This window comes from Nesoenas mayeri (assembly GCF_963082525.1).
Source record: "Nesoenas mayeri genome assembly, chromosome: W".
Taxonomy (NCBI): Eukaryota; Metazoa; Chordata; class Aves; order Columbiformes; family Columbidae; genus Nesoenas; species Nesoenas mayeri.
Window position 1 is genome coordinate 16,150,400 of NC_137553.1, and position 25,753 is coordinate 16,176,152.

At 47.1% G+C, this 25,753-nt stretch overlaps 1 protein-coding gene across 2 annotated transcripts in view; it reads right to left on the reverse strand.

Annotated features, from left to right (window-relative positions):
- LOC308051452 (CBP80/20-dependent translation initiation factor-like) overlaps positions 1–25,753 on the reverse strand; it is a gene marked incomplete at its 3' end in the record, with an annotated part of 136,249 nt that overhangs the window by 46,804 nt on the left and 63,692 nt on the right. For both annotated transcript variants that reach the window (XM_080361889.1, XM_080361888.1), the window contains one exon: positions 22,071–22,147. In XM_080361889.1, the coding sequence (XP_080218015.1) occupies positions 22,071–22,147 (77 nt within the window). The remainder of the gene's footprint in view (positions 1–22,070; positions 22,148–25,753) is intronic.

A 25,753-nucleotide genomic window follows, 5' to 3' on the forward strand; every position in this document is an offset into this window, starting at 1 on the left:
ACTAAGCTCATGTCCATCAAAGACACTCTCATGTCTTATGTGCATGTATAATGATAACTCAGTTTTGTAGGGAGCATGACAGCCCAGCCACAGCTTTTTTCTATCCTTGCTATGACTGAGAGTGGGAAATACTCAAATAAGCTTGACGGTTCCACACAATTTAATCAAAAACCTCAAAACCCCCAAGAAAGCAGCAACCACCAGCTCCAAGGATGAAGAACACAGGACTTCTCTGTGTTTTCCCTTTGGCTTTCTCTCTCAAGCTGGTTTCACTTGGCTCCAGTTTAATTTTTGTTTGCATTTTTCTCAGATGAGAAGGGAACAAGATGTCATGTTCACTCCTGAAAACAAAAATGAAATTATTCACACTTCTTTTATGCTTTTCTGTCACCAGGATTAAAATCTGTCCCAATCACTAGACCCAGCCTGCGTGTCTGGATAGACACGACATTTTGGAAGTGTAGAAAATCTACCTGTCATAACGGTGGTGGATCAGGATCTAAAATCACCTTTGAACAGTGGAGATGTAATGCATGCTTTAGGTCTAACATGTCCGCATGCTTCAAAACATACCATGAACTCTAGAAGACAAGCCCAGCCAACAAAAACAACACTATGAGGGTAGAGATGTTTTTGATGAGGTCACAGCATCTGGCTGCAGGGAAAAGCATTATGAAAGCTTCTGATGAGCCAGGAACAATTTCTCTTGTCACATCCTTGATCTTGGGGTACAGCTGCTAAAGACAACCCTTCATTGGGCCTGGACATCATGTCTGTCTTTGTTTGCTAGAGATGATTTTGTGTGGCCTTTACAACATAACTAGACTCAGTATAAAACAAAAGAGTAGCATTAATTTTTATACCAAGGGTGGTGAGAGCCTGGTCCAGGTTGCCCAGAGAGGTGGTGGATGCTCCATCCCTGGAGACATCCCAGGCCAGGCTGGACGGGGCTCTGAGCAACCTGATCTGGGTGAAGATGTCCCTGCTCATGGCAGGGGTTGGACTGGGTGAGCTTGGAAGGTCCCTTCCAACATAAACCATTCTATGGTTCTATGACAGGACACAAAGTCCACCAGAGCAGACTCAGCAAAGCATTGAAGAGCAAACTTGTCTACTGCTAAAATCTACCAAAAGTCCTCACATTCTGCAACGCTTGGCCACACAGGCTGCCTGAGTTAGCAATTTTCTTCTAAGCTTCATGGAAATGAAGTTTCAGGAGAAATTTAAGTAGCTGTTTTGCAACACCAGCTTGGGAAAGACATCCCAAGTACAGATGGCATGTGAGATATCTGCAAAACAGCTCTTCAAATGTTTTGCTGGATCTCCCACAAATCATTAGGGATGTCCAGATGGAGGTCCTTGTTGCACAGAGCAGGCAACCAGTTAAGAAGACAGCCCCTGGACTTCAAGGCCGATTGTCCAGATTGGTGTAGAAATCACTGCAGTGATTTCATGTAGCAATCGCTTGGAACTGGTTCTCTTCAGAAACGACATTGCATGGAATGATGTTTTTGGATTCTTCTCATACCGTAAACGATTGCAAAAATTACATGAAAACCATAGGAAAATAAAGTGACAAGAAACTGAGTCGAAACAGTTTAAAGCTGAAAGACACAACCATGTACACGATATTCCCCAAAAATCCGCTGAGTGCAACAACATGCAGATCCTGGACTACTGGTAAGAATGCGAGTTGAATGAATATTGATTTATCTTTTTACTACTTTGCAATGAAAGAGCTTATATCACAGACTCCAGGCTGCCTTCTTTAAAAATACACCCAGGCTGACTAGTCATCTCGCAATCTGATAATCCTCCGAGAGATATAAACTTTAAACCCGTGCCAAGATGCGCAGACAGAGCCCACCACCGTCCCTCCATGGTCCCATCCCTCAAGACGCATCCTAAATAGTACGTTTGAGCCCCCACCTGCTGCCTTTTTGTCCAGCTGTCTTCCTTTAGACCTCTGTGACTCTTTGACCTGCAAGCAAGGAGACATTCTAGGCTTTTTTTTTCTGTCTCCTATTAATACCAGTGGTTTCTAATGAAGAAACAAATGTTTTTTCTGTTGACGTCAAGGCAAGATTTGACAGGATCTCCTAACAGCTGTCCAGACACATGAGCTTGACCCAAAATCCACAACAAACAATGACTTCCGACACGAGGATCTGGTAAAACATCAACCCAAGGAGCAGAGATGCTTTGGATTTATGTGTGTCAGGAGCCTTTATCAAGCACATTAAATAAACTTGAAAAACGATGGGATAGCATTTAGCATAGAGCTGGGATCAACCTGGACATTGACTTCTTGTAACCCAAGTGACAATCCTAATCCAAATCTTTACCTAAGCTTGACCCACTGTCAAAAGAAGACTTGTCTTCTCTTGACCCCATTCTTGTCTTCTCTTGACCTCATTCCTCCTCTTTCACGCTACCTGAGCCGTGCCAAGGTCTGATCCACTCCAAAAATTTACTTTCTCTCAGATGAGTTTCTGCTCATTGCTTTGGAGAGGAACATGCTGCCCAGACACAGAGCTGGGTCACCTTATGCATCCCCACGAAGCTCCTGGTTCTTGTTCTTTTGGGACCAGCAGCCCCAGCTTTAAATGGGAAATTGGGATGAACCGCAGCATCTGCAAAACACTGGGAATGGCTGGAGCAATGTTAGTTTAAATGAAATAAAGAAGCCTGTTGTCCACTCATGCCCTGGGGGCTGTCACGCTAAATAAAGGCATTATCAGAGAAAGAGCAGATACTCAGTGCCTTCATGCCTGTTAATGACACTGGCACCTTCCAAATCAATCCAGGGACTTTCTTTCCCACAGATGGTCCCTTGGAGACAGACTGCTGTGGCTTTAGTAGGAATAAATGGAAACAAAACAGTTAAATATCCAAAAATAGAGAGTAGTTAACTATTTTTTTTTTTTTTTTTTAATATGGAGATGAAAAATCCCTGGGTGATTTACGTGCCAGCAGAGATATTAGATGCATATAATAGATGCAGTATTTTTAATACTAATATTTTGGGCTGAGACAAGAGAGGGAATGGAAAGTATTCCCAGTGCCTTGACTTCTTTATTTTGCAAACATCGGTTGCTAACAGGGGTCAAACAGAAATATTGTTTCTGCAACAAGAGCCCAAACAACTCGAGCTGGCAAGTTCTTTGCACACTAACCATGCCAGGAGACCCTGCAGAGCTTCAGCATGTTGCTCTCTCCAAAGTTTTTGGGGCAAATATCCCCAACTTGGGCTTGTAGAGAGAAGGAGTGGGTGGTAAATGCTCTCCTGCTGCAGCCAAAAACTGGAAGTCACCCATGAAACCGCGCGGCCACACCGTTGAAGTACTGCTGGGCTTCTTCGAATGGGCCAGGTCTCATGGAAAGACCTCATGTGACACAAGGGATGCCACAAAACCTTTTTTTACCCATCAAAAGCATTGACTTCTTCTTGCCCTTACCTCCTAGTTTGTCTTCCAGATAAATTTGGAGAGCAACCTGGTGGAAAAAAAGCCCTCGGTGCTCGTTCCAAGTGATCACCAGCAATGGCACATTTATATTCAGGGATTTAAAGCAGGAGAAAAAAAAACAAATTATTTCACTTTATATTCATTCCAGCAACCAGCTGCTGACAACAACTCCATGAACTCTTGCTGGAAAACAATGTTGTAGATGGATAAACCTATTTCCAGGACTGAGGAGCTGGGATGGAAACACTCTACCAAAAAGAAAACCATTTCAATAACAGATTGGTTTCCTAGCGCAGAAGAACCTGCCGCTTCATTTCCTTCCCTCAATTCTGGACGGCTGAAATGGCATCATGTAGACGGTCATGTTTTGCCACACTAGAAGAGCAGTCTTGAGGGACAGGCTCATGGGTGATGGAGTTTGCAAATACAAGGATCTGGTGGCTATGGGTTCAGTGCAATGTCTGCAGTGGGGGAAGGTCCAACCATAGCATCTTCTCCTTTCTGCCTCATTTTCCTCACAGAGAAGGGGAGATTCTGAGAGCAGCCATGTGTCGAAAAGCACTTGGAGGTTGATGGACAACAAAACATCACAGTGTTGTTTTATCTCTGGTTGTCTTCCCTGGGGACAGCTCTTCATTTCATCCCCGTGATTCTTCCCACAGCTGATTGACCAAAAAGTCCCTACGCTCACCCATGCAATGTGGACTTCCCTGCCAGGTTGGTTAAAAATAAGTCACATAATCAGCTAACAACGCAACACCAGTACAACCAAGATGACCAAGGTGCCCTGGGTGGAGGCCACAGAAATGATCCAAGGCTAGAACAGCTCTGCTGGGAGGACAGACTGAGAGAGTTGGGGTGTTCAGCCTGGAGAAGAGAAGGCTCCGGGGAGACCTTTCTGTACTTAAAAGGGGCCTGTAAGAAAGATGGAGAGAGGCTTTTTAGCAGGTCCTGTTGTGACAGGACAAGGGGCGTTGGTTTTAAACTAAAGGAGGGGAGATTCAGGCTGGACATGAGGAAGAAATTGTTGCCCCTGAGGGTAGTGAGAGCCTGGCCCAGGTTGCCCAGAGAGGTGGTGGATGCTCCATCCCTGGAGCATTCCCAGTCCAGGCTGGATGGAGCTCTGAGCAACCTGAGCTGGATGAAGATGTCCCTGCTCATGGCAGGGGTTGGACTGGATGAGCTTTGAAGGCCCCTTCCAACCCAAATTATTCTATGATTTTATGACTCTAAATTCCTAGAGAATCACAGAATCATTTCGGTTGGAAAAGAGCCTTAAGATTATTGAGTCCAGCCCTGAAGAAGATGAGACCACTGCTAGGAAGCAGAATTACATGCACACCTTGTTCTTCTCACGCCTCTCCTGGTGTCCATTGACCCATCCTGACCTCCCCATGAGCTCCAGCACACCATGACCACATTTAATTGCAAATGAAAAACTCCTGCCTCTCTGCTGATGCAGGACAACACGGCAACCATAAGATAAGATGCGTTATCTCTCAGCTGGGTGGAGGGGTTGCAGCACAAGGCACTTTGCACGCAGAGGCAATTACCGCTGCCCAGCTCACGTGTCATAATTCATTAAGCTGCAGTAATGCAATCACTCAGCTGAGCCCTTTTAGGAACAAACCGCCAAGACAATATTGTCCTCCAGGGACCTGCAGTTCGGAGAATTAATTTAGTGTAATAGCTCCCAGTGATGTTGTGGACAAACCGAAAGAAAAAAATTATCTGTCTCTAAATTGTCTGGAACCAACCCCTGGGCTGACATCCTGCTCGTCGGTGTCTGCTGGCTTTGCTCAGGAGGGGCAAATGCTGTTTATTCGTGACTTTCCTGCATCTGAACACTTAATCCTTGAAGAACATCCTTGTGAAGGACCATCACTCCAACAAAGAGCTCTTCACCTTGTTCTCCAGGATGCTCAGTTTGAGCTGGCGCAGCTTTCTTAGTTCTATGTTTTAGTTTTAGGCAGTCCTGCGAGGAGCAGGGAGTTGGACTTGATCCTTATGGGATCTTTCCAACTGAAGATATTTTGTGATTCCTTTCTGAGATGCACCTTTAGTGCGGTCGTTCATGAAAAAGTGGCCTGTCCTCCACCACTGGCTCGAAGTTTCTAAATCTGAAGCAACACAGTGACTATTATTTTAACAGCATCTCTGCTTATGTGCTTTCAGCTGCCTCAAGAGCTTTTTGCATCATTACACTATGATTTAACAAGATGCTAATATTGCTACTCATCGAGGACACAAATGGAGACTTACTTTTGTCCTTAAAAACAAAAATAATAAAATCTTGGTCCTGAGGAGTTTGCTCAGGAGAAAACTCTCTTACAAAGGGCAGCTTTTCACAGCCACCGTTACACCAGCTCGACTCCTGCTCAGCAGGGACACCCGTGACATCTCCAGTGGCTTTGGGATGTCCCTTCTGTGCCCCCAGAAAGAGTCTCCACGGTGGCTTGGGTCACCCCCATCAGTTCCCAGGGGGCACAGAGGAGACAGGAGCATGAGGAGGATGAAAACCTGATTTCCAGATGCCACTTCAGGGGTTCAGACCCACGTGCTGTTAAATTTAATTATCTTGACTTGGAAATCCTATTGAGAAGAAAAGGGTGTTTCAACCGTTTCAATTCCTTCCCTTCCTCTCTTTTTCTTCTGTTTCAGAACCATTTATTGAGTTCACTAAAAGCACCGCAAATTGTTTAGCTCAGTGTTTGTTTTCAGCAAGTACCCAGGCCATCCGAAACATTTTGTTTTGTTCCAGTTCAGAACGGCACTTTGGCACTAAAATAACATCTCAATATTGTTGCTTTTTTTTCATAAACAATCTCTCCTCTCACTGCAAAGCTCTCAACAAATGACCTTGGAAGAACAAAAGACATTTCTGTATTGTTTTAAGTTCTCTTCCTTTCTGAAAAACCTCAATTAAAACGGTGAAAAAGCAAACATGTCCCTACTATATTCTGTAATTATGAACTCATTTCTATTCACTCGCCCAGCAGGAGAGGTTTGTCCTCGTGATCTTTGGGAACAGATTTCCAAGGCTTTTCCAAAATTTCACAGCCTTAAAAACACCATGTTCAGATTCATGTCAGCCATAAAACACATTCACCTTCATCCAAAATAAATTGCAATCTTAAAATTCATGGCAAGGGCCATTCCTGTGATTATTTTTATTTGTGAAAGGAGCCCCAGCACTGGATGTGAACAGGTAGATCAGCACGGGAGTGGCTCTGGAAACAGTGCAACCCTTCATGACAGTGTGAAAATTGCATGAATACGGGCTGTCAGCTTATTGTAAAGAGTTTTCAAATAAATACCTTGCATAGCATGCTCCTGATTGATGGTCGGGATTTTCTTAGTAATCTTTCCAGCACAAAAACTACCCGGCCCAAAGAGGATGCGTGCCATTGCCGTCCCAACCTCTTGACTTGCCCATGCGATGCTCATGGGAACAAGCGTAGAGTTTTCTTTTGGTAAAGTCCCACTGAGAAAAACATTTTTCAAGACAAAATGCTGGGACAACTTGGTTATATATGTATTTTTATTGGTTATATGTGTATGTATAAATATAAGGAGATGGACTTTTAGCAGGGACTGTTGCGAAAGGACAAGGGGTGATGGTTTGAAACTAAAGGAAAGAGATTCAGGCTGGACATGAGGAAGAAATTGTTGCCCCTGAGGGTGGTGAGAGCCTGGCCCAGGTTGCCCAGAGAGGTGGTGGATGAACCATCCCTGGAGACATCCCAGGCCAGGCTGGACGGGGCTCTGAGCAACCTGATCTGGGTGAAGATGTCCCTGCTCATGGCAGGAGTGGCACTGGGTGAGCTGGGAAGGTCCTTTCAACCCAAACTATTCTGTGATTCTGAGATCTTTAAGCAGAGAGTGAAATGTAAGGTGGGTAAAGAAGAGGGAAAACCATTTTTTTTATGAGAGATGAAACAGTGGACAAGACGATTATACTTAAGAACTCACAATCAGGTAATAATGAATGCAAAATAACAGATTTTCACATAAAATAATATTGTCCTTTAAAAACAAGAGAGAAAATAGCTTTCAAGTTCACATGTAGTACTACAAACCACGGTGCTTTAGGGTCCATTCCTCACCCTCCCATGATTTCAGGTGTTTAGATGAGTTTCTTAGGGACATGGTTTAGTGCTACATTTAGGTTACGGTTGGACTCGATGATCCTGAGGGTCTTTTCCAACCAAAACGATTCCATGATTCATGTGCCCGTGACACACCTAGACATAGATATTTATTTTCTCTGAACATTTAGAACAAAATCTAAGGGAGGACATGTACATCCACAACACAACTTATGCAGAGCTGAGGACCCCACAGCTCTCATCAACCAACTCCCCAAATCCCACCCAACCCCAAGGGCTTGGGTCAACTCTCATTTCATCTGAAATGTTAAGTGCCAAAAGCATCGCTGCCACACGCATCCTGAGATGTCACCATCTCCTCAGATGCCCCATTTCAGCCACCTCCTGCCTTGGGACATAGCAGATCCATGAACTTGGGCATCTGCCCACCACCTCCCATCTAGAAGAAGGTGCAAATTGTTAATTGAAGTAAAAACGAGTTAGGGGTTGTAGCAGGAGTTAGCCATGCCTTGAAGGGGCTCAGGGCTAAACCTTTCCAGCTGTGGTGACAACAGTTCTGTTGACACCTGTTTAAGAAAAAACAATGGCAAAAAAGTCAACTACTGACTTCACCCAGGTTGCTGAAACATCAATGACTGGTGTCAACTCCTGCTCATGAGCTGAACCAAGACAACATGCCTAGTAGACCCAGGTAGGTTCTACCTACCCAACCAATGGGTGACCCAGGTAGGTTCTACCTACTCAGCTGACGGGTGACCCAGGGAGGTTCTTCTTATTCAACTGATGGGTGACCCAGGTAGGTTCTACCTACCCAACTGATGGGTGAGGAGGGCTTGCTCTGGCCAGTGAAGCCAAGCAGCCTCAAGAAGGGATTTGGCTAAATGTGGGTGATCTCATTGGCTGTGTGCAAAACCAAAACGAGATCTCCCACGTCCCCCCCAAGGCCTTGGACACAAGAGCAGTTGCTTTTTAACCTCCTCCTTGGTTGTACAGCCACCGTGAGCTCCTGCTCCCCATTCCCTAACACTCACAAGAACAGGCAGCAGCAGAAAAGGAGTGAAGAGCCGTTGGTATCAAGAAATCAAGAACTCACTGTCCCACTGTCCTCCAGACCAGTTTCTGCTGCCACACAGAAACAAGATCCCTAAGAAATACCGAATTTTGATGACTTTTTTTTGTTTGTTTGTTTTGTTTTGTTTTGTTTGTTTGTTTGTTTGTTTTTCTGGAGCAATTATTTTGCTTTCTGTGAAGTAACATCATAAGACCCTGAGATCATCCAGCAGGCTATTACATTTCTATTGAGGTTTTATAACCGTGAAATGTTTTGCTGGGTGGTACATAAAGTCTTTCAATCAGCTGCAGAGATGGAGAAAAACAACCTGCAAAAGCCTCCTGATGCCATAAAGTCTACTGGCAGCTTGGCAATTCAGGTTTAAAATTAGTCTGCAGGACAGGGGTCACTTCAGTCGCCAAGATCATTAAAAAAAAGGAATAAAAACTCTTGTGTTGTAATGACAAAGCCACTCCCAATAGAGAGGTGGCAACCCTGTAGCTGGGAAACACACCCGGCTCTCCTGCCACTGCCTCCTGGCATTAAAAAAAAGGAACAATGAAAGGAAAGGATTAAATTTGCTTAGATGAGTATCTTTTAACCCTTCTGCACCATCCTTTAGCTAGGCACACGAGGAGGACGGAGCAGATATGGAGAATGGTAACGGAGACACATCTCCTGAAGTCCTGCTCACATGGAGCATGTCCTGTTGGACTCACAAAAAATTATTTTTCTCTTTCCATTAGTCCTGAGCCCACAGAGCACTCTGGTGTTTACAGAAGTATGTTTTCCTTGCGTCACATGAAATGTAAAGTCCTTTTAGTCGTCGCTAGCATTGCAGAAAGGAGCTGTAAATATGGCACCGCCTTCCACGATGTGTTTAGCTGGCAGGATCGCAGCCGCGCCATCTGCCTTCGGGGTGACTCACAACTGGGCATATTGTCACTGACACCCTCATGTGTGGAAGGGCTCAGTGCTGATCACGACGGCAGAAACAAGAGCAGCTGGGTGGAAAAGCCCTGCTCAGTCTGCCACAGATTGAGACAGGCGACAGGCAAAACAAAACTCCCCAATGGACAATAAACACCAACTGCTCACGATAATGCCATTGGGAAGACTCTACGTGTGCTGCTCTGGGGATGATGCTGGGGCAGGCAAGTGGCTCTTAGATGAGCCAGACTAGGACTGATGCTCGATATAAACCTGTTTGAACTTCAGATGGTATCTGCAGAGCTATTTGATCATCTGTGTCCTGTAGGTACTGGGGCCGAGATTACTGCACATGGGTGGCATTGGACTATTAGAGCCCCATGCCATGCTGTGACATGGGCATAGAATCACAGAATAGTTTGGGTTGGAAGAGACCTTCAAAGCTCATCCAGTCCAACCCCTGCCATGACATCTTCACCCAGCTCAGGTTGCTCAGAGCCACATCCAGCCTGGCCTGGGATGTCTCCAGGGATGGGGCATCCACCACCTCTCTGGGCAACCTGGGCCAGGCTCTCACCACCCTCAGAGGCAACAATTTCTTCCTCATGGCCAGCCTGAATCTCCCCTCCTTTAGTTTCAAACCATCACCCCTTGTCCTATCACAACAACATTGCTGAAAAGTCTGTCCCCATCTTTCTTACAGGCCCCTTTTGAGTATGCAAAGGCCACAATAAGGTCTCCCTGGAGCCTCCAGCTGAACACCCCAACTCTCTCAGTCTGTCCTCCCAGCAGAGCTGTTCCAGTCTCAGATCATTTCTGTGGCTCCAACAGGTCCATGTCTGTCTTATGCTGAGGACCACAGAGCTGGATCCAGCACTGCAGAGGGGTCTCACCAGAGCGGAGCAGAGGGACAGAATCACCTCCCTCAACCTGCTGGTCATGCTCCTTGTGATGCAACCCAAGATACCATTTGTCTTCTGGGCCAACTACTGAGCCCGGAATGGTCTTGATGGAGCCAAACCACCTCCAGATCTCATCTCCAAGAGGTTCCTCTTGATGAGAAGCTGCGATGCCACCCAGCAGCTCGACCCGCAGCTGAGTCACCTGCAGCTGGATGCCCACGGGTTGTCAGGAGGTGGCTTTTTGATCACTGAAGGACCACTCTTTCAACATGGAGCCTGGTGCAGGCTTTGTTCTCAACAACCTCCTCCTGGTAGTGGGGTCCCAGTGCTGTGACCCCTGGCAGAGCCTTCTCCTCGACGCCTGGAAGGAAGGACAGCAAGGCTGGGCGATGCCAGCGCGTCTGGTCAGCACGGCTCTGTGGGTCTAAGGGGCTTCTGCTTGACCCCTCCTGATACCATCTCTGTCCTGTTCTATCATGGCCTTGCCCAAAGAGCAGCTGATGGACTAACCGGGTCCCAAGGACACCAAGCCTTCATATGGACCTACCCAATAGCCTTGTGAGAGGGTTTGGGAGTAACTGCAAACATGGAGAAGGAAGACCTGGTGCAACCTCCTCCATCTGTCACTCCCTTGGTGGCAATTAAAGCAGACCTTCCTCTGCTTTCCAGTCTTGATTAAATGACCCATTTTATCTGCTTGCTGTTCGCAGCAGCACGTTTCTTCAGCAGAAACAGCCCTTCTCCCCCTGTGCCGTTTATCCCCGCTTGAGAGCATCCGCATCCACTCTTAGCCTCTGCCGGGCAAGGCTGAACCAACAGACGTGTGAAGCGGCATTTCCTTCTTGGGGCTTTCAAGTTTATTGTGTCCTTTAGTTCCCTGTGTGATCTTGGATCCTCATATTAACAAATAGCAAAAAAAAAAAGTGTAGAAAACTTTTGCTTTACCTCTCATCTCATCTTAACCCCCCCCCCTTTCTAATGGCTCCGTCTCCAGCCTCATGTGGTCCCGCAACTACCACCCAATCCCATATGAGGAGATCTTGCCCTTGAAGGACCAAGCTGAGCAAAGCTGATTCCTGTGATGTTTTTATGACAGGGTAAAGTGGTCAAGTGCCCTTTATGGTGTTTTGAAAGGAAATTTTACAGGAACAATGTCCCAAGAAGCATGGCTATTGAAAAACCCTTCACAAAACGACTTTGCCACAAGAGGAAAAGCAGCTTAATCAGTCCAACTAATCACTGTAGGTGGCTGAGTGTCCCCGAGGGTCTGTAAAATCAAATATAATGGGAAAAGAAATATATCACACCTTGCTTACGCTCCTTGGCAGAGCCACTAGCGGATCTGGAACGTTCCCTGCCTGGCCCCAAGCCACCACGATGGTCCTTTGGGCCATCTCTATGCAGGACCACAGTCATGTCTGTGAGAGACCCTGGCTGGGGCCACGTGGACCAGATGAGATGAGCTCCAGGAGGTCCCTCAGCAACGTGGTGGCCTGTCCAGATGATCTGGGCTCACTTCTGGATGCTCACCTCAGATAACCCAGTTTTCGGCGCAGGCGCGAGCAGGAGGGGTCAGCGGCGCTTATACAACCCTCCTGCTTCAGGAAGAGGAAACTGCCCCTGACAGCCACCTGGGGCTTGCTGGGGAGGGACGATATTTCTGCCTCCCCTCAGCTCGGAGTCTAATTAAAACCAGAAAACAACACACAGACATTTAAAAAAAAAAAAAATCCAGACTGTTTTTTCCTGATCATTTAAGTGTAAAGCCAAATTAACAGTAGGAAGCAAATTGGGATGATGTAAGAGAAAACTTGGGGATGTTTCTGTAATCCTGCTGTCAAAAGCCACGGGGATTTGGGGCATGCTGAGGGGAGGTGAGGAGAGCACATGAGATTCTTTGCTTCCACTCATTCTCTCTACGTACGAGCCAGGAGGACCTACGTGGTCTTCTGCTCCACCTCCTTATCTCCACACAAGGGCTTTATGAAGGATGGATGTCTCACCAGCATGGAGGACACACAAGGGATCTATTGAAAAGTGTAATTCAGACACCATTTGGGAAGACAGGATTAATTAACTCTTCGGGTTTTATTCCATCTCCAAGCCACAGGTCTGTGCTTCCCTCTGTAATCCTGTCCTGTCCCATAGAATGACCACCAAAAGCCCTGTGAGATACCAGCCAGCACCTACACACACATGAGGATTTCCTTTTGGTCGGGTATTTAGCCTGGTTTGACTTTTGAATCCAACAAAATGTCATTGAACCCATGTGATTACAATGGCGCAAACTTTCTAAGACTTCCCCAGCAACCTTTCCTTGCTCCTCATCAAAACTATCCCCTTCCTTAGGTGACACAGAACAATTTCAGTCCTCTGTTAACCAGAAGATCAAGAAATTGGTAGAAACTTCTCTGTCTTAACCTAGAGCAACTCCATATATTCCTTGTAGATCTTATCTAAACTGGGCAAGATTTCTTATCACTCCTACAAGGCCTCTGTGAACTTATCACCAGGCTGGTTGGACCCTCCATCCAAAACCACGTCATCCCATGATGCCATGGGAACTGAAGGAACCCTGTGCAGCACCAATCTGACTTGTGATGCTTTGATAGATACTTAAGAAACAGAATTTTTGGGAATTTTTTGAAAGACAATGGGCCAAACTCAGAGTCCACCTGCCCAAGGAGACCACTTCCCAGCACAGCTCGTGCTCCACTAGCAGAGAGGCAGTGGGTTGGGAAGGGCAGAAGGAGAGGACTTGAGAAACGGGTCCAGAGTATTTATTTTCTCTCAACTACTTGCTTGAGATGAAGGCTGGAGAGGCCCTGCTACCACCTGGGGAAAATCTCTCCTTCACTGGAGTTACGGGAGGTCAAATCAAGTTGCCGTTGGTGACATCTAGGTAGGGTGGGTCTTGTGTGGCAGCAAAGAGCGGATTAGCATTTGGGACAATAAAACCCTCTATGGATCACATGGACATCTATGAAAAAACTTGCCTTTGCTGTTCTCCTTCAATGATCCAATCAAGCAAAGATGTTCTTCATCAGAAGGTGGCAGTTATGCCTCGTGTGGCCAAACCAACAGAGAAAACATCAGGGATTTCTGCCAGGTGACAAAGGGAAGGTGACACCTCTCCCTGGTCTCCTGCCCTGGTTGGAAGCTCTTTGCAGCAAGGACCTCACCACCTCTCGTAGGCTTTTACGACAACTTGTGCAGCCAAACCCTCTACCAGATATGGCTCTGATGTTGAGCGCTATTACCAAAAATGTGTCCAACAGAAACACAGTGGTCCTTAATTGGGAAAGCTGAAGCCTCTTTTAATGACATCTTTAATCTACTCTTCGTTTCTATCTTACACAACCAATGAAGCACATAACTCATTGAAAAATGACTTGTGGAATGTAAAAACAGATTATATATGCAAGGAGAGAGCTATGGTTGAATGTCCATAGGGTTGCTTCTCCCCATGGGAGTGAAAGGTGCATGGTGGGAACCTTGGGGTAGGTGAGCCGCGCTCCTCCACAATGCGGTGACAGCATTTCCTGAGGAAAGGTGATGGGAAGGAAGTGGGGACAGGCGCTATTTATAGCACGGCCAGACATCAGCGTCGTTTTGCATGAGAAACAAGAGGTGCTGCGCTGGCCCAAGACATGGCCTCATCAGAGAGGGGAGCGGAGCCTGCACGTGCTCTGGGAGGGAACCAGTATCGTTTATAAGACCAGAGCTGGACCTATGCATCGTTGGGGACAGACATTTTAGCAGGGCCTGTTGCAATAGGAAAAGGGGTGATGGTTTTAAATGAAAGGAGGGGAGATTCAGGCTGGACATGAGGAAAAAATTTTTGACGCTGAAGGCAGTGAGACCGTGTCCCAGGTTGCCCAGAGAAGTGGTGGATGCCCCATCCCTGGAGACATCCCAGGTCGGGCTGGACGGGGCTCTGAGCAACCTGATCTGGGTGAAGATGTCCCTGCTCATGGCAGGGGTTGGACTGGGTGAGCTTTGAAGATCCCTTCAACCCAAACCATTCCACAATTCCACGATTCTATGTTCCTTGCAAATCCATCACATGTCAACTCTATTCCCACCCTTGGCCGCTGCCAACTCCTTTCTAAGAAACCAGCTTTTCTTGTCTTGGGTTTGGGCATTCAGAGTTTCTTCCCAACCCCTGCACCACCAAACGGCCCTGTTCAGCCTCTCCCAAACATCGCTCTCTCCATGGTCTTGCAATTTTGGGTCATTCCATACCCAGATGAGGTTTAAAACAAAAAGCCCGTAACTCCCAATGGTTTTGCTGACCACAAAATCTCATCCTGAGGGATGGTCATACTCCCTTTGTGGCTCCACCAGCTCTGAAATGAAGCTTCCCCCCCCTCCTCCCCCGGAATGATGCCTGGAACATTAAGATAACAGTGCTGCAATTAAGTGTGAACAGATTTGTAAACTGCTTGTGCTCCAATACCGTGGGGCTTTTTTTCTTATTCCCATTTTTTTTTCCCCATTCCATTTTCTTTTCCAGTTCCTGAGATCAGCTGATCGGAGGCAGCTCAGCAGGTCCCAATTAAGCAAAATCTTCGAGGTACAGAGAAGCCTTTTTTGGGTTTTTCTTTTTTTTTTCCTCTCAATCGGGCACTTAGGTTCTTGAGAGACCTGGCAGCTCCTGGCAAGAGCAGCTCACGTGGAGTGGGCAATCACTCCCCCGCCCCTCGTCTTGAAAAAGCCTCAGGGAGCTGCCCACCAGGTGCTGGAAGGGGCAATCGGGTTGTGACACGGGTGAGTAGCACCCATGCTGTGCTGCAGCAGCAGGTGTGGTAACTCGTGCACTAGGGTGTAGAGGTTGTCACCTTTTACTAGTTAGACTCTCACCTATTGCCAGTGTTTCATACTGTTGCTGACCATGGTCTCGACCAGAAAGAGAGCTTGTCTGAAGAAGACTGTAGCAACTCAGACAGTCTGCCCTGAACCGTGGCTATTCAGGTTTCTGACTGCAGGGAGTGACAGAGCCTGCTGCTGCTGGATGATGATGGCCAGCATCTCACCTGTGTGAGGTGTGAGCAGGTGCAAGATCTGCTCTACATGGTTGCGAAGCTTAAGGAGGAGATTGAGATGCTGAGGACCATCAGGGAGTGTGAAAAGGAAATTGACTGGTGGAGTAACTCCCTAGTGTGCCACTCAGAGAGGCTCCAGGGGGATACTCCCCAAAAGGTGAAGAACCCCTTGCCCTGTTGGGCAGAGGGAGAAGACCTGAGACAGCCCCTTCACTGTCGGGCAGAGGTAGGGAATAGAAAAGATGATGAGGGTTGGAAGCAGGTTCCAGTTCGGGGCCGTGGGCAACCCCCCTCCCTACCTGCTTTGCTTCCTCAGGTGCCCCTCCGTAATAGGTTTGAGGCCCTGGATCTTGAAGAGGAGGTAGGTGAGGATGTGGTGCAAGGCCCACTTAGGAGGTCACATAGAAAGAGGCAGTTGACTCCATGCCTCAGGACTGCCTCAGATAAGAAAGAAAGAAAGAAGGGTAATTGTAGTAGGCAATTCCCTTCTGAGAGGGATGGAGGGCCCAATCTGCAGAGTTGACCCTCATCATAGGGAAGTGTGCAGTCTACCTGGAGCCCGGATCAGGGACATCACCAGGATGCTCCCCAACCTGGTGCACCCGACGGACTACTACCCACTGCTGATCTTCCAGACAGATGGGGAGGAAGCTGCATCCTGCAGTCTGATGGGAATGAAAAAAGATTTCGAGGCCTTGGGATGGATGGTAAAAGCAGCTGGGGCTCACGTGATTTTCTCTTCCGTCCTTCCAGTTTTGAGTGATGATGTGGGAGGGAATAGAAAAATCCAGTCCCTAAACAATTGGCTACAGGACTGGTGCTACAGGCAGGGCTTTGGGTACTTTGATAACGGCTGGTTTTACAAGACACCAGTCCAAACAGTGATACGTGGGAAAGGTTTATCTTGCAGGGGCAAAAGGATGATGGGACAGGAATTAGCAGGTCTCATTTGGATAGCTTTAAACTAGATTTGAAGGGGGATGGGGTGGTAGCTGGGCTTGCATCAGTAGGGCAGCACTCTGGAGTTCATGAGGGCTGGGAGGTCCCCCATACCCCTGAGGTGAAATCGAAGTGCTCAGCTCGCTCTCTGAAATGCCTGTACACCAATGCGGGCAGCATGGGGAATAAGCAGGAGGAGTTAGAAACCTGTGTTAGGGCAGGAGATTATGATCTGGTGGCAATTATAGAGACATGGTGGGACAGCACACATGACTGGAATGTGGTCATGGATGGCTATGTCCTTTTCAGGAAAGACAGGCCACCCAGGCGAGGTGGTGAAGTTGCTTTTTACATGAGAGAGCAACTACAATGTATTGAATATAGGCACGGATGAGCAGCGAGTTGAGAATCTGTGGGTGAAAGTTAAGGGGCAGGCTGGCAAGGGTGATACTACTGTGGGCATCTATTATAGGCCACCAGATCAGGGTGAGGAAGTTGATGAGGCCTTCTACAGACAGCTGGGAGCAGCCTCACAATCACAGGCCCTGGTTGTGGTGGGGGATTTTAACTTCCCTGATGTTTGTTGGAAGGACTCCTCAGCCAGCCAGCCACAGTCTAGGAGGTTCCTCCAGTGCCTTGATGATAACTTCCTGATGCAAAGGGTGGAGGAGCCAACTAGAAGAGGTGCACTGCTGGACCTCATCCTCACTAACAAGGAGGGTCTGGTTGAAGTGGTAAAGGTTGAGGGCTGCCTTGGTTGCAGCGACCATGAGATGGTGGAGTTCAGGATCTCATGTGGTAGGAGCAGGATAGCAAGCAGAACTGTAACCCTGGACTTCAGCAAGGCAAACTTAGGCCTTTTCAGGCAATTGCTGGGGGAAATCCCATGGGCAAGGCTGCTTGAAGGAAAAGGGGCCCAAGATAGTTGGTTAGCGTTCAGGGACTGTTTCTACCGGGCACAAGATCAGAGCATCCTGACACATAGGAAATTAAGGAAGGGAGCCAGGAGACCTGCGTGGTTAAACAGGGAACTGCTGGGTAAGCTCAAGTGGAAGAGAAGAGTTTATAGATCATGGAAGGAGGGGCTGGCCACTTGGGAAGAATATAAGGCTGTTGTCAGATGGTGTAGGGAGGCAACTAGGAAAGCTAAGGCCTCCTTAGAATTACACCTGGTGAGAGGGGTCAAGGACAACAGGAAGAGCTTTTTCCAATACGTGGCAGATAAAACTAACACCAGAGGCAGTGTAGGCCCACTGATGAACGAGGTGGGTGCCCTGGTGACAGAAGACACAGAGAAGGCAGAATTACTGAACGTCTTCTTTATCTCTGTCTACTCTGCCAGAGGAGCCCCATACTGCTGAGGCCCCAGGGGAAGGCAGGACAATAGAGGAGTTTACCTGGGTTGATGAGGACTGGGTTAGGGAGCAGTTAGGCAATCTGGACATCCATAAATCCTTGGGTCCGAATGGGATGCACCCGTGGGTGCTGAGGGAGCTGGCTGAGGTCATTGCTGGACTGCTCTCCATCATCTTTGCCAAGTCTTGGGTAATGGGAGAGGTGCCTGAGGACTGGAGGAAAGCAAATGTCACTCCATTCTTCAAAAAGGGCAAGAAGGAGGACCCAGGTAACTATAGACCGGTCAGGCTCACCTCCATCCCTGGGAAAGTGATGGAATGACTTATCCTTGGTGCCATCTCAAGGCATATCAGGGATAAGAGGGTCGTTATGGGCAGTCAACATGGCTTCACCAAGGGGAAGTCGAGCTTGACCAACCTCATTGACTTTTATGAGGACATAACAAGATGGATAGATGATGGCAGAGTGGTGGACGTGGTCTACCTTGACTTGAGTAAGGCATTTGACACAGTCTCCCACAACATTCTCACAGCTAAACTGAGGGAGTGCAGTCTGGATGATCAGGTGGTGAGGTGGACTGTGAACTGGCTGAAGGGAAGAAGCCAGAGAGTTATGGTCAATGGGGCGGAGTCTAGTTGGATGCCTGTATCTAGTGGAATGCCTCAAGGATCAGTACTGGGGCCTGTATTATTCGATATATTCATCAATGATTTGGATGACGGAATCGAGTGTACTATCAGCAAGTTTGCTGATGACACCAAGCTGGGAGGAGTGGCTGATACGCCAGAAGGCTGTGCTGCCATCCAGAGACCTGGACAGGCTGGAGAGTTGGGCAGGAAAAACTTTAATGAAATATAACAAGGGCAAGTGTAGAGTCCTACATCTGGGTAGGAACAACCCCAGGTTCCAGTATAAGTTGGGGAATGACCTATTAGAGAGCCGTGTAGGGGGAAGGGACCTGGGGGTCCTGGTGGACAGCAGGATGACCATGAGCCAGCACTGTGCCCTTGTGGCCAGGAAGGCCAATGGCATCCTGGGGTGTATTAGAAGGGGGGTGGTTAGTAGATTGAGAGAGGTTCTCCTTCTCCTCTACTCTGCTCTGGTGAGACCACATCTGGAATACTGTGTCCAGTTCTGGGCACCTCAGTTCAAGAAGGACAAGGAACTGCTGGAGAGAGTCCAGCGTAGGGCAACAAAGATGATTAAGGGAGTGAAGCATCTCCCTTACGAGGAAAGGCTGAGGGAGCTGGCTCTCTTTAGGTTGGAGGAGACTGAGCGGTGACTTCATTAATATTTACAGATATATAAAGGGTGAGTGTCATGAGGATGGAGCCAGGTTCTTCTTGGTGACAACCAATGATAGGGCAAGGGGTAATGGGTACAACCTGGAACACAAAAGCTTCCACTTAAATTTGAGAAAAAACTTCTTCTCAGTGAGGGTGACAGAACACTGGAACAGGCTGCCCAGGGAGGTTGTGGAGTCTCCTTCTCTGGAGGCATTCAAGACCTGCCTGGACGCCTTCCTGTGTAACCTCATCTAGGTGTTCCTGCTCTGGCAGGGGGATTGGTGAATGGGGCTGCATCTAGCTGGCGGCCAGTCTTTAGTGGTGTTCCCCAGGGGTCAGTGTTGGGTCCAGTCCTGTTTAACATCTTTATTGTCGATTTAGATGAGGGGATTGAGACCATCATCAGCAAATTTGCTGATGACACCAAGTTGGGAGGGAGTGTCGACCTGCTGGGAGGCAGGAGGGCTCTGCAGAGGGATCTGGATAGACTGGAAAAATGGGCTGATTCCAATGGGATGAAGTTCAATAAGGCCAAGTGCCGGGTGCTGCACTTTGGTCACAACAACCCCCTGCAGTGCTACAGGCTGGGCGCAGAGTGGCTGGAGAGCAGTCAGACAGGACAAGGAGGCATGGGCTTAAACTCTGCCAGGGGATATTTAGGCTGGATATTAGAAAGAAATTCTTTACAGAGAGAGTGGTCAGGCATTGGAATGGCCTGCCCAGGGTGGTGCTGGACTCGCTGTCCCTGGAGGTTTTTAAACTGAGATTGGACATGGCACTTAGTGCCATGATCTAGTAAATGGCCTAGAGTTGGACCAAGGGTTGGACTCAATGATCTCTGAGGTCTTTTCCAACCCAGTCGATTCTGTGATTGGACTAGGTGATCTTTCGAGGTCCCTTCCAATCCCTAACTTTCTGTGGTTCTTTTCCGCTATTCCCTTTCCCTTCCCTATTTCTGCTCTTTTCTCCCCCTATTTCTACCATGTTTTTCTCATAAAATAACCATTCTGAGACCTCACTTGCTGCTAGAAATCAATTTTAAGGAGAGAGTGCTCCCTGGGGGCATCTCAAGCAGTGCTAGAAGGACTAAAACTCCCCTCCTGGTACCAAAAACACCACAGAGCCAAGCAGTCCCTGAAAGTCCATCAAACCATATGGCGCAGGGACAGGTAGGGTGCTGAGCTCCCCAGATGAAGTCTAGGGGATAGGAACATGCTTTTTCCACTTAAATAGTTATTTAAGAGACTGAGGGTTCACTCCAGCTCCCTCAACCTGGGCTTCTTATGTTTTTGTTACTAAAATAATTATGTTTTTCTGTGTAAGTGTGGACACCACCATGGCTGTCTGTGTCCGTGGAGGACTTGGGCAGAACTGCATCCCTTCTGCTCTTCTATTTTATTAAATTCCTTACTGCTTAGGGATCAGTCTCACAACTCCTCCCACGTGATGTCGTATCAACTGGGTTATAGAATCACAGAACAATAGAATGTCCTGAGTTGGAAGGAACCCACAAGAATCATCCTGTTCCAGTGCTCCACCACCCTCTGGGTGAAGAACCTTCTCCTAAGGTCCAACCCAGACCTCTCCTGGCATCTTCCTGCCATTCCCTTGGGTTTTACTGTTTCTGTCTCTCCTCCTGGGATATTATCCCATTGCTACTTGATCTGGGCTTTATCTTACCCTGAGTTCTTCGAAGCCCAGCTCAAGGCAGGTTTTTTTTTTTTTGCTGTCTCTCCTGGTTGGAGACAGGGATGCCCTGGGGGCTGAACATGTTCTGTCTGCTGCTGATTTATCTGAAGGGACTAGAAAGAAAAAGAAGCAGTGAAGCAGGCTTCAGCTTGGTTTTAACCATGTTTTGGTGATCAACTCAGCTGAAACAAGCCCTATTTTTTTTTTTTTTTTTTCCTAAATCACAAAATGAAATTGCCTATTAAACAGCGCACGGGGAAAAAAGGAGGGAGTCCCAAAGAAGAAAGAAAATAGAGTTTGCTGCTGACAAAAGCCTTGTCCACAGAAGAATGTTTTTAGGATGCTTGAGCAAACTCTTTGCAGCTGTTTTTAGGATGCTTGGTAAAATTTAGGAAAACCAAACCGAGCAGAGAGTTAACTGCGTCACAGCTGTTTGCGAGTCGAGAAGCGATGGGGAGATTTGAGGACACACTGTAACTCCTATTACAAGTGTCTGTAGGACTCCCCCAAAAATCCCCCCTCGAGGCATCACAGCTCAGACACAGATTTCAGATCACTCTAGGAGAAAGTTGGCCATTTTTTATCCTGTTCAGTAACATTATCCTTGCAAACTCCTGCTTTTAGTAAAGCTTTACTGCCCCAGTTGTGTTTTCTCAGCCACAGCAGAACACGCAGGCAGAAACCAAGCTCCCTTATTCCCCTCTTATTTTCACATTTAACCATAGTCATGGTTCCTACCAAGGACTCTAGATGCCCCCATATAATTAAATACGCAAGTGGCACAATTAAATATCCAATTGACCCAATTCAATTAACTCCAATGGACTGAAATCGCAGGAACTCAGCTGCCTTTTTAGGCATCCAATGCTCGCTGCAAGCCCCTCTCAACCACCCCCCCCTTTGCAGGTAACCCTGAAAGTCAGCAAATTTTGCTTTTCGATAGAAAGAGAGGAAGCAAATCACAAGGACTCAAAGATTTTACAGATAATACCTTCCCAGCTGCCACTTCTAATATAAATGGGGGGATCTGGCTATGCTAGAGTAAGAGGAAGAGAAGGTCCTCAAGATACTCTTGGTTCAATACAGGATGTACCCCAGATTTAAAAGACAAACGAAAGGGATGGACATACTCCGTATTTTCAGGATGTTACTGCTCAAATAAAGGTTTTTCAATTAACCCAATGCTGGCAGCTGCTAAACAGCAGTATTGTGCAAAGACACTCCATGAGACAGAGGGGGAGATGTGCAGTGAAGAAGAGAAGATAAAAAATAATAAATTAAAGATGCTTCACCTACCTCCGGTCATTTCTCCTCCTTCTGAAGAGTTTTTTGGTGTGTGCAATTTCAGCTTCATGAGGCAACGGATGGTAACCCTGTAAAACAGAGAGAAAAGCAGAGATCAACTCCAAGATACAGGAGACATGGATATGGAAGGGGTCAGAGAGAGACAGAGCTGGACACCCTCCATGTGAGCATGAGAAGAGAAACAGTTCCCATCCAAACATCCTTACAACATCTCAGACTTTATCAACATGGGTCTGGAAATCCACAGACCTGTTGTACCTGCTCAAGGCTGGTGCAATGAGCAGGCAACGGATTTATCTGTGATTTCTGGATGGGACAAGCCACACAGGGCAAATATTGGTGGATACACCATCTGTAGGGAATTCACTCACGTCACAAACCACACTGCTGCACTTAAACCATTCATTTTCATTGGGTTGTTTCCTTTGTCTGTACTTATCTAAAACCCAGCTGTAAAAATGTCTGTAAGCAGCCCAGAGAGGTGGTGGATGCCCCATCCCTGGAGACATCCCAACCTGATCTGGGTGAAGATGTCCCTGCTCATGTCAGGGGTGGGACTAGGTGAGCTTGGAAGGTCCCTTCAACCCAAACTATTCCATGATTCTATGATTTTGAGGATACTGAAGTAAGGGAACATGAGCCATAGCTGGCAGATGGGTTGGGGTTGTGCCCCCATGCCATTAGCAACTCAACGACCACATAATGAAAACCTCGCTGAGCCTGACCACAATGAGCTGGTCAACCAATGAGGTGCTGGAGCGAGTTCAGAGAAGGGAATGGAGCTGGTGAGGGGTTGGAGCACAAGTGTGATGGGAGCGGCTGAGGGACCTGGGGGGTTCAGCCTGGAGAACAGGAGGCTGAGGGGAGACCTTCTCGCTCTCTGCAACTGCCTGAAAGGAGCTTGGAGCTGGGGAGGGGTCAAGCTCTGCTCCCAAGGAACAAGTGATAGGATAAGAGGAAATGGCCTCAAGTTGTGCCAGGGGAGGTTGAGGTTGGATCTTGGGAACAATTTCTTCCAGGAAAGGGCTTTTGGGCATTGGAACAGGCTGCCCAGGGCAGTGGTGGAGTCACCATCCCTGGAGGGGTTGAACAGACGTGGAGATGAGGTTCTCAGGGTCATGGGGTAGTGCCAGGGGTATGTTAACTGTTAGACTTGATGATCTTGAGGGTCTTTTCCAACCAAAATGATTCTATGATTCTGTACACTGACAACCCATAACACCCCTGGGGAAGGGACAGGTGGCATCTACCTACTGGAGACAACTACGATGACCAGGACATTACACAATTTGCAGCAGTGACATCAGTGAAAGAGCTGCATGTAATTCAAGCTGCTGTCTCGTCATCTCTCCACCAAAGGTGCAGACTCTGACTTGGTATGTTCATCTGATAAGGGAGATGATGTATTTACCATCCTACTATGGTCATCACGAGGCTTCATTAATGTCAACAAAGAGCTCTGAGGTTCCTGGATGAAAGGCACTATATAAGTGCAAAGTGTTATTTATTTTCCAGGGACTACAGAGCTATCATAACCATAATCAATTTTATTTATGCAATATTGTACTTCCCTGACTGGCAATAAAAGCCCCGTAAAAGTCGCTCCTTTTATTTCCATTGCAATCTAGCTCAGCATCTGAGCTCCAGCCGCTGCTGGTGAATCACGATGTGCCATGAGGGAGCAGCCTGGCCAAGGGCTGGGTGGGAAACCATCTCATGGAGCAGAGCTTTGTCACATTGGCATGACAACATTAACACACCAGCTTAAAGAAAAAAAAGTCCCTCTCTGTGTGAAGAGCCTTAAAAATGACATTTAATTTTAGTAGTGGTTACTGAGATAATAGTATTTGGAGTTTCTCTGGTGGAAGATGTAACCGAGGAGGAAGGTTGCTGGGAATGGTAATGAATTTAGGCTTGTAGACCAGAGAAGGCATCCCCGAGTCCAAGACAAATTGGGTTTATTATGACCATCCACCTTGGCCATCTGCAAAGAGCCTGGAGAACCTGCTACTGCAGCAACTCTACAGTTCCCACGGCAGCTGGAACCTTCCACTTCAAAGACCTTCGCTCTTTGAGATGTCAAACAATGAAGAACTCAAGAAATCCCCAGGTAAGTCCTGCTGCATGTCCCCATTTGAACCTTGCTTTGGCTTCAGTATTCAAGTATGTTTCCTGAGAAGATAGTTTACTTTTTAACTTTCTCTTTCTCTTATAACACTTCTAGAGAAAATTGGACACACCATGATCGTACGGTTCAGCACAGGCTTTAGAAAGCATGTTCAAGATGCCCCATCCCTGGAGACATCCCAGGCCAGGCTGCACAGGGCTCTGAGCAACCTGATCTGGGTGAAGATGTCCCTGCTCATGGCAGGGGTTGGACTGGATGAGCTTTGAAGGTCCCTTCCAACCCAAAATATTCTATGATTCTATGATATAGCCCATCTTTTGGAAATAGGGAAAGCTGGCAACCTGCTTTCCAAGGGCTTGTGGTTGGATTATCACCAAGTTAACCAAGTCTGACTTGGGCTTCTCCTGTAGTCAAACACCTCATGGTTAATTCTCTGTGGAATCTTTGATGTCTAATAGCTTAAAATCATACTGAACCTTCTTCATTAGTTAGGATTTGAATCTTCCTCATCTACTTGTTCATTGAATGCATAGGAGGAGCTTAATATCTATGACATCTCTGAAAATTTGCTTGAAATTGGCCAATGGGTATCAAAGAGAAAAGGGAAGGAGCAGATGTGCACACAAGCCAATCACATCAGCTCTGCTAGGTTAGGAAGTCAGGTTAAAAATAGTACAATACTCAGTGAGGTTTGTTTCCGAATGTTTTATGACCACAGCAGGCTAAAGCTCAGGGTATTTTTATGAATTTAAGCTGCATTGCAGACACAAGTGGAAATACAATCACCCTGGAGAAATTAAACTACTTCTGCAGAACACAAAGACCTAAAGCACCGATTTCCTCAACATGAAGCATTCATTGCAGTCTCAGGAGCTGCCTTTTAGAATCATAGAATCATTCTGTTTGGAAGAGACCTTCAAGATCATCAAGTCCGACCATAACCTAACTCTGGCACTAACCCATGTCCCTAAGAACCTCGTCTCCGCGTCTTTTAAACCCCTCCAGGGATGGTGACTCTACCAGCAGCATCAGGGTGAGAGATGATTTCATTACACATGAATAAGGTTCCTAATCCAAGGAGCATGATGGTGCCTGAACAGAGGAGAACTTGGTGTCCCCATTAGGAAAATCAAGAACCTCCCTTCTCCAGCTGAGCAGTTCCCTTCCTTAGTCGTAGTCATGATACAATGTTTTGGAAAAAAAACAGTCACCAGTCCCTACTCTTGTGTGGGTTTTTTTAATGCCTGAAGAGCTAAATTTGGAAGGGAGAAAAGTCAACTTTTTTTTTTTTTTGCACAGTAAGCTGATGTAAAAGGAAATACCAGCAACTTGCAAGAAGGATGTAGTGGCTGGAGAAGAGCAAAGGTGCTGGGCGAGTGGGGACAGACCGGAGTCCCAAGGGCACGGTGAGCACCTTGATGGTTCTTGGGTTTGTCTGGAGGCTGCTCCCCACCATGGGTCATGCAAGACGGCAATGGAAGTGCCTTCGGTCATAGAATCCTAGAATAGTTTGGGTTGGAAGGGACCTTCCAAGCTCATCCAGTTC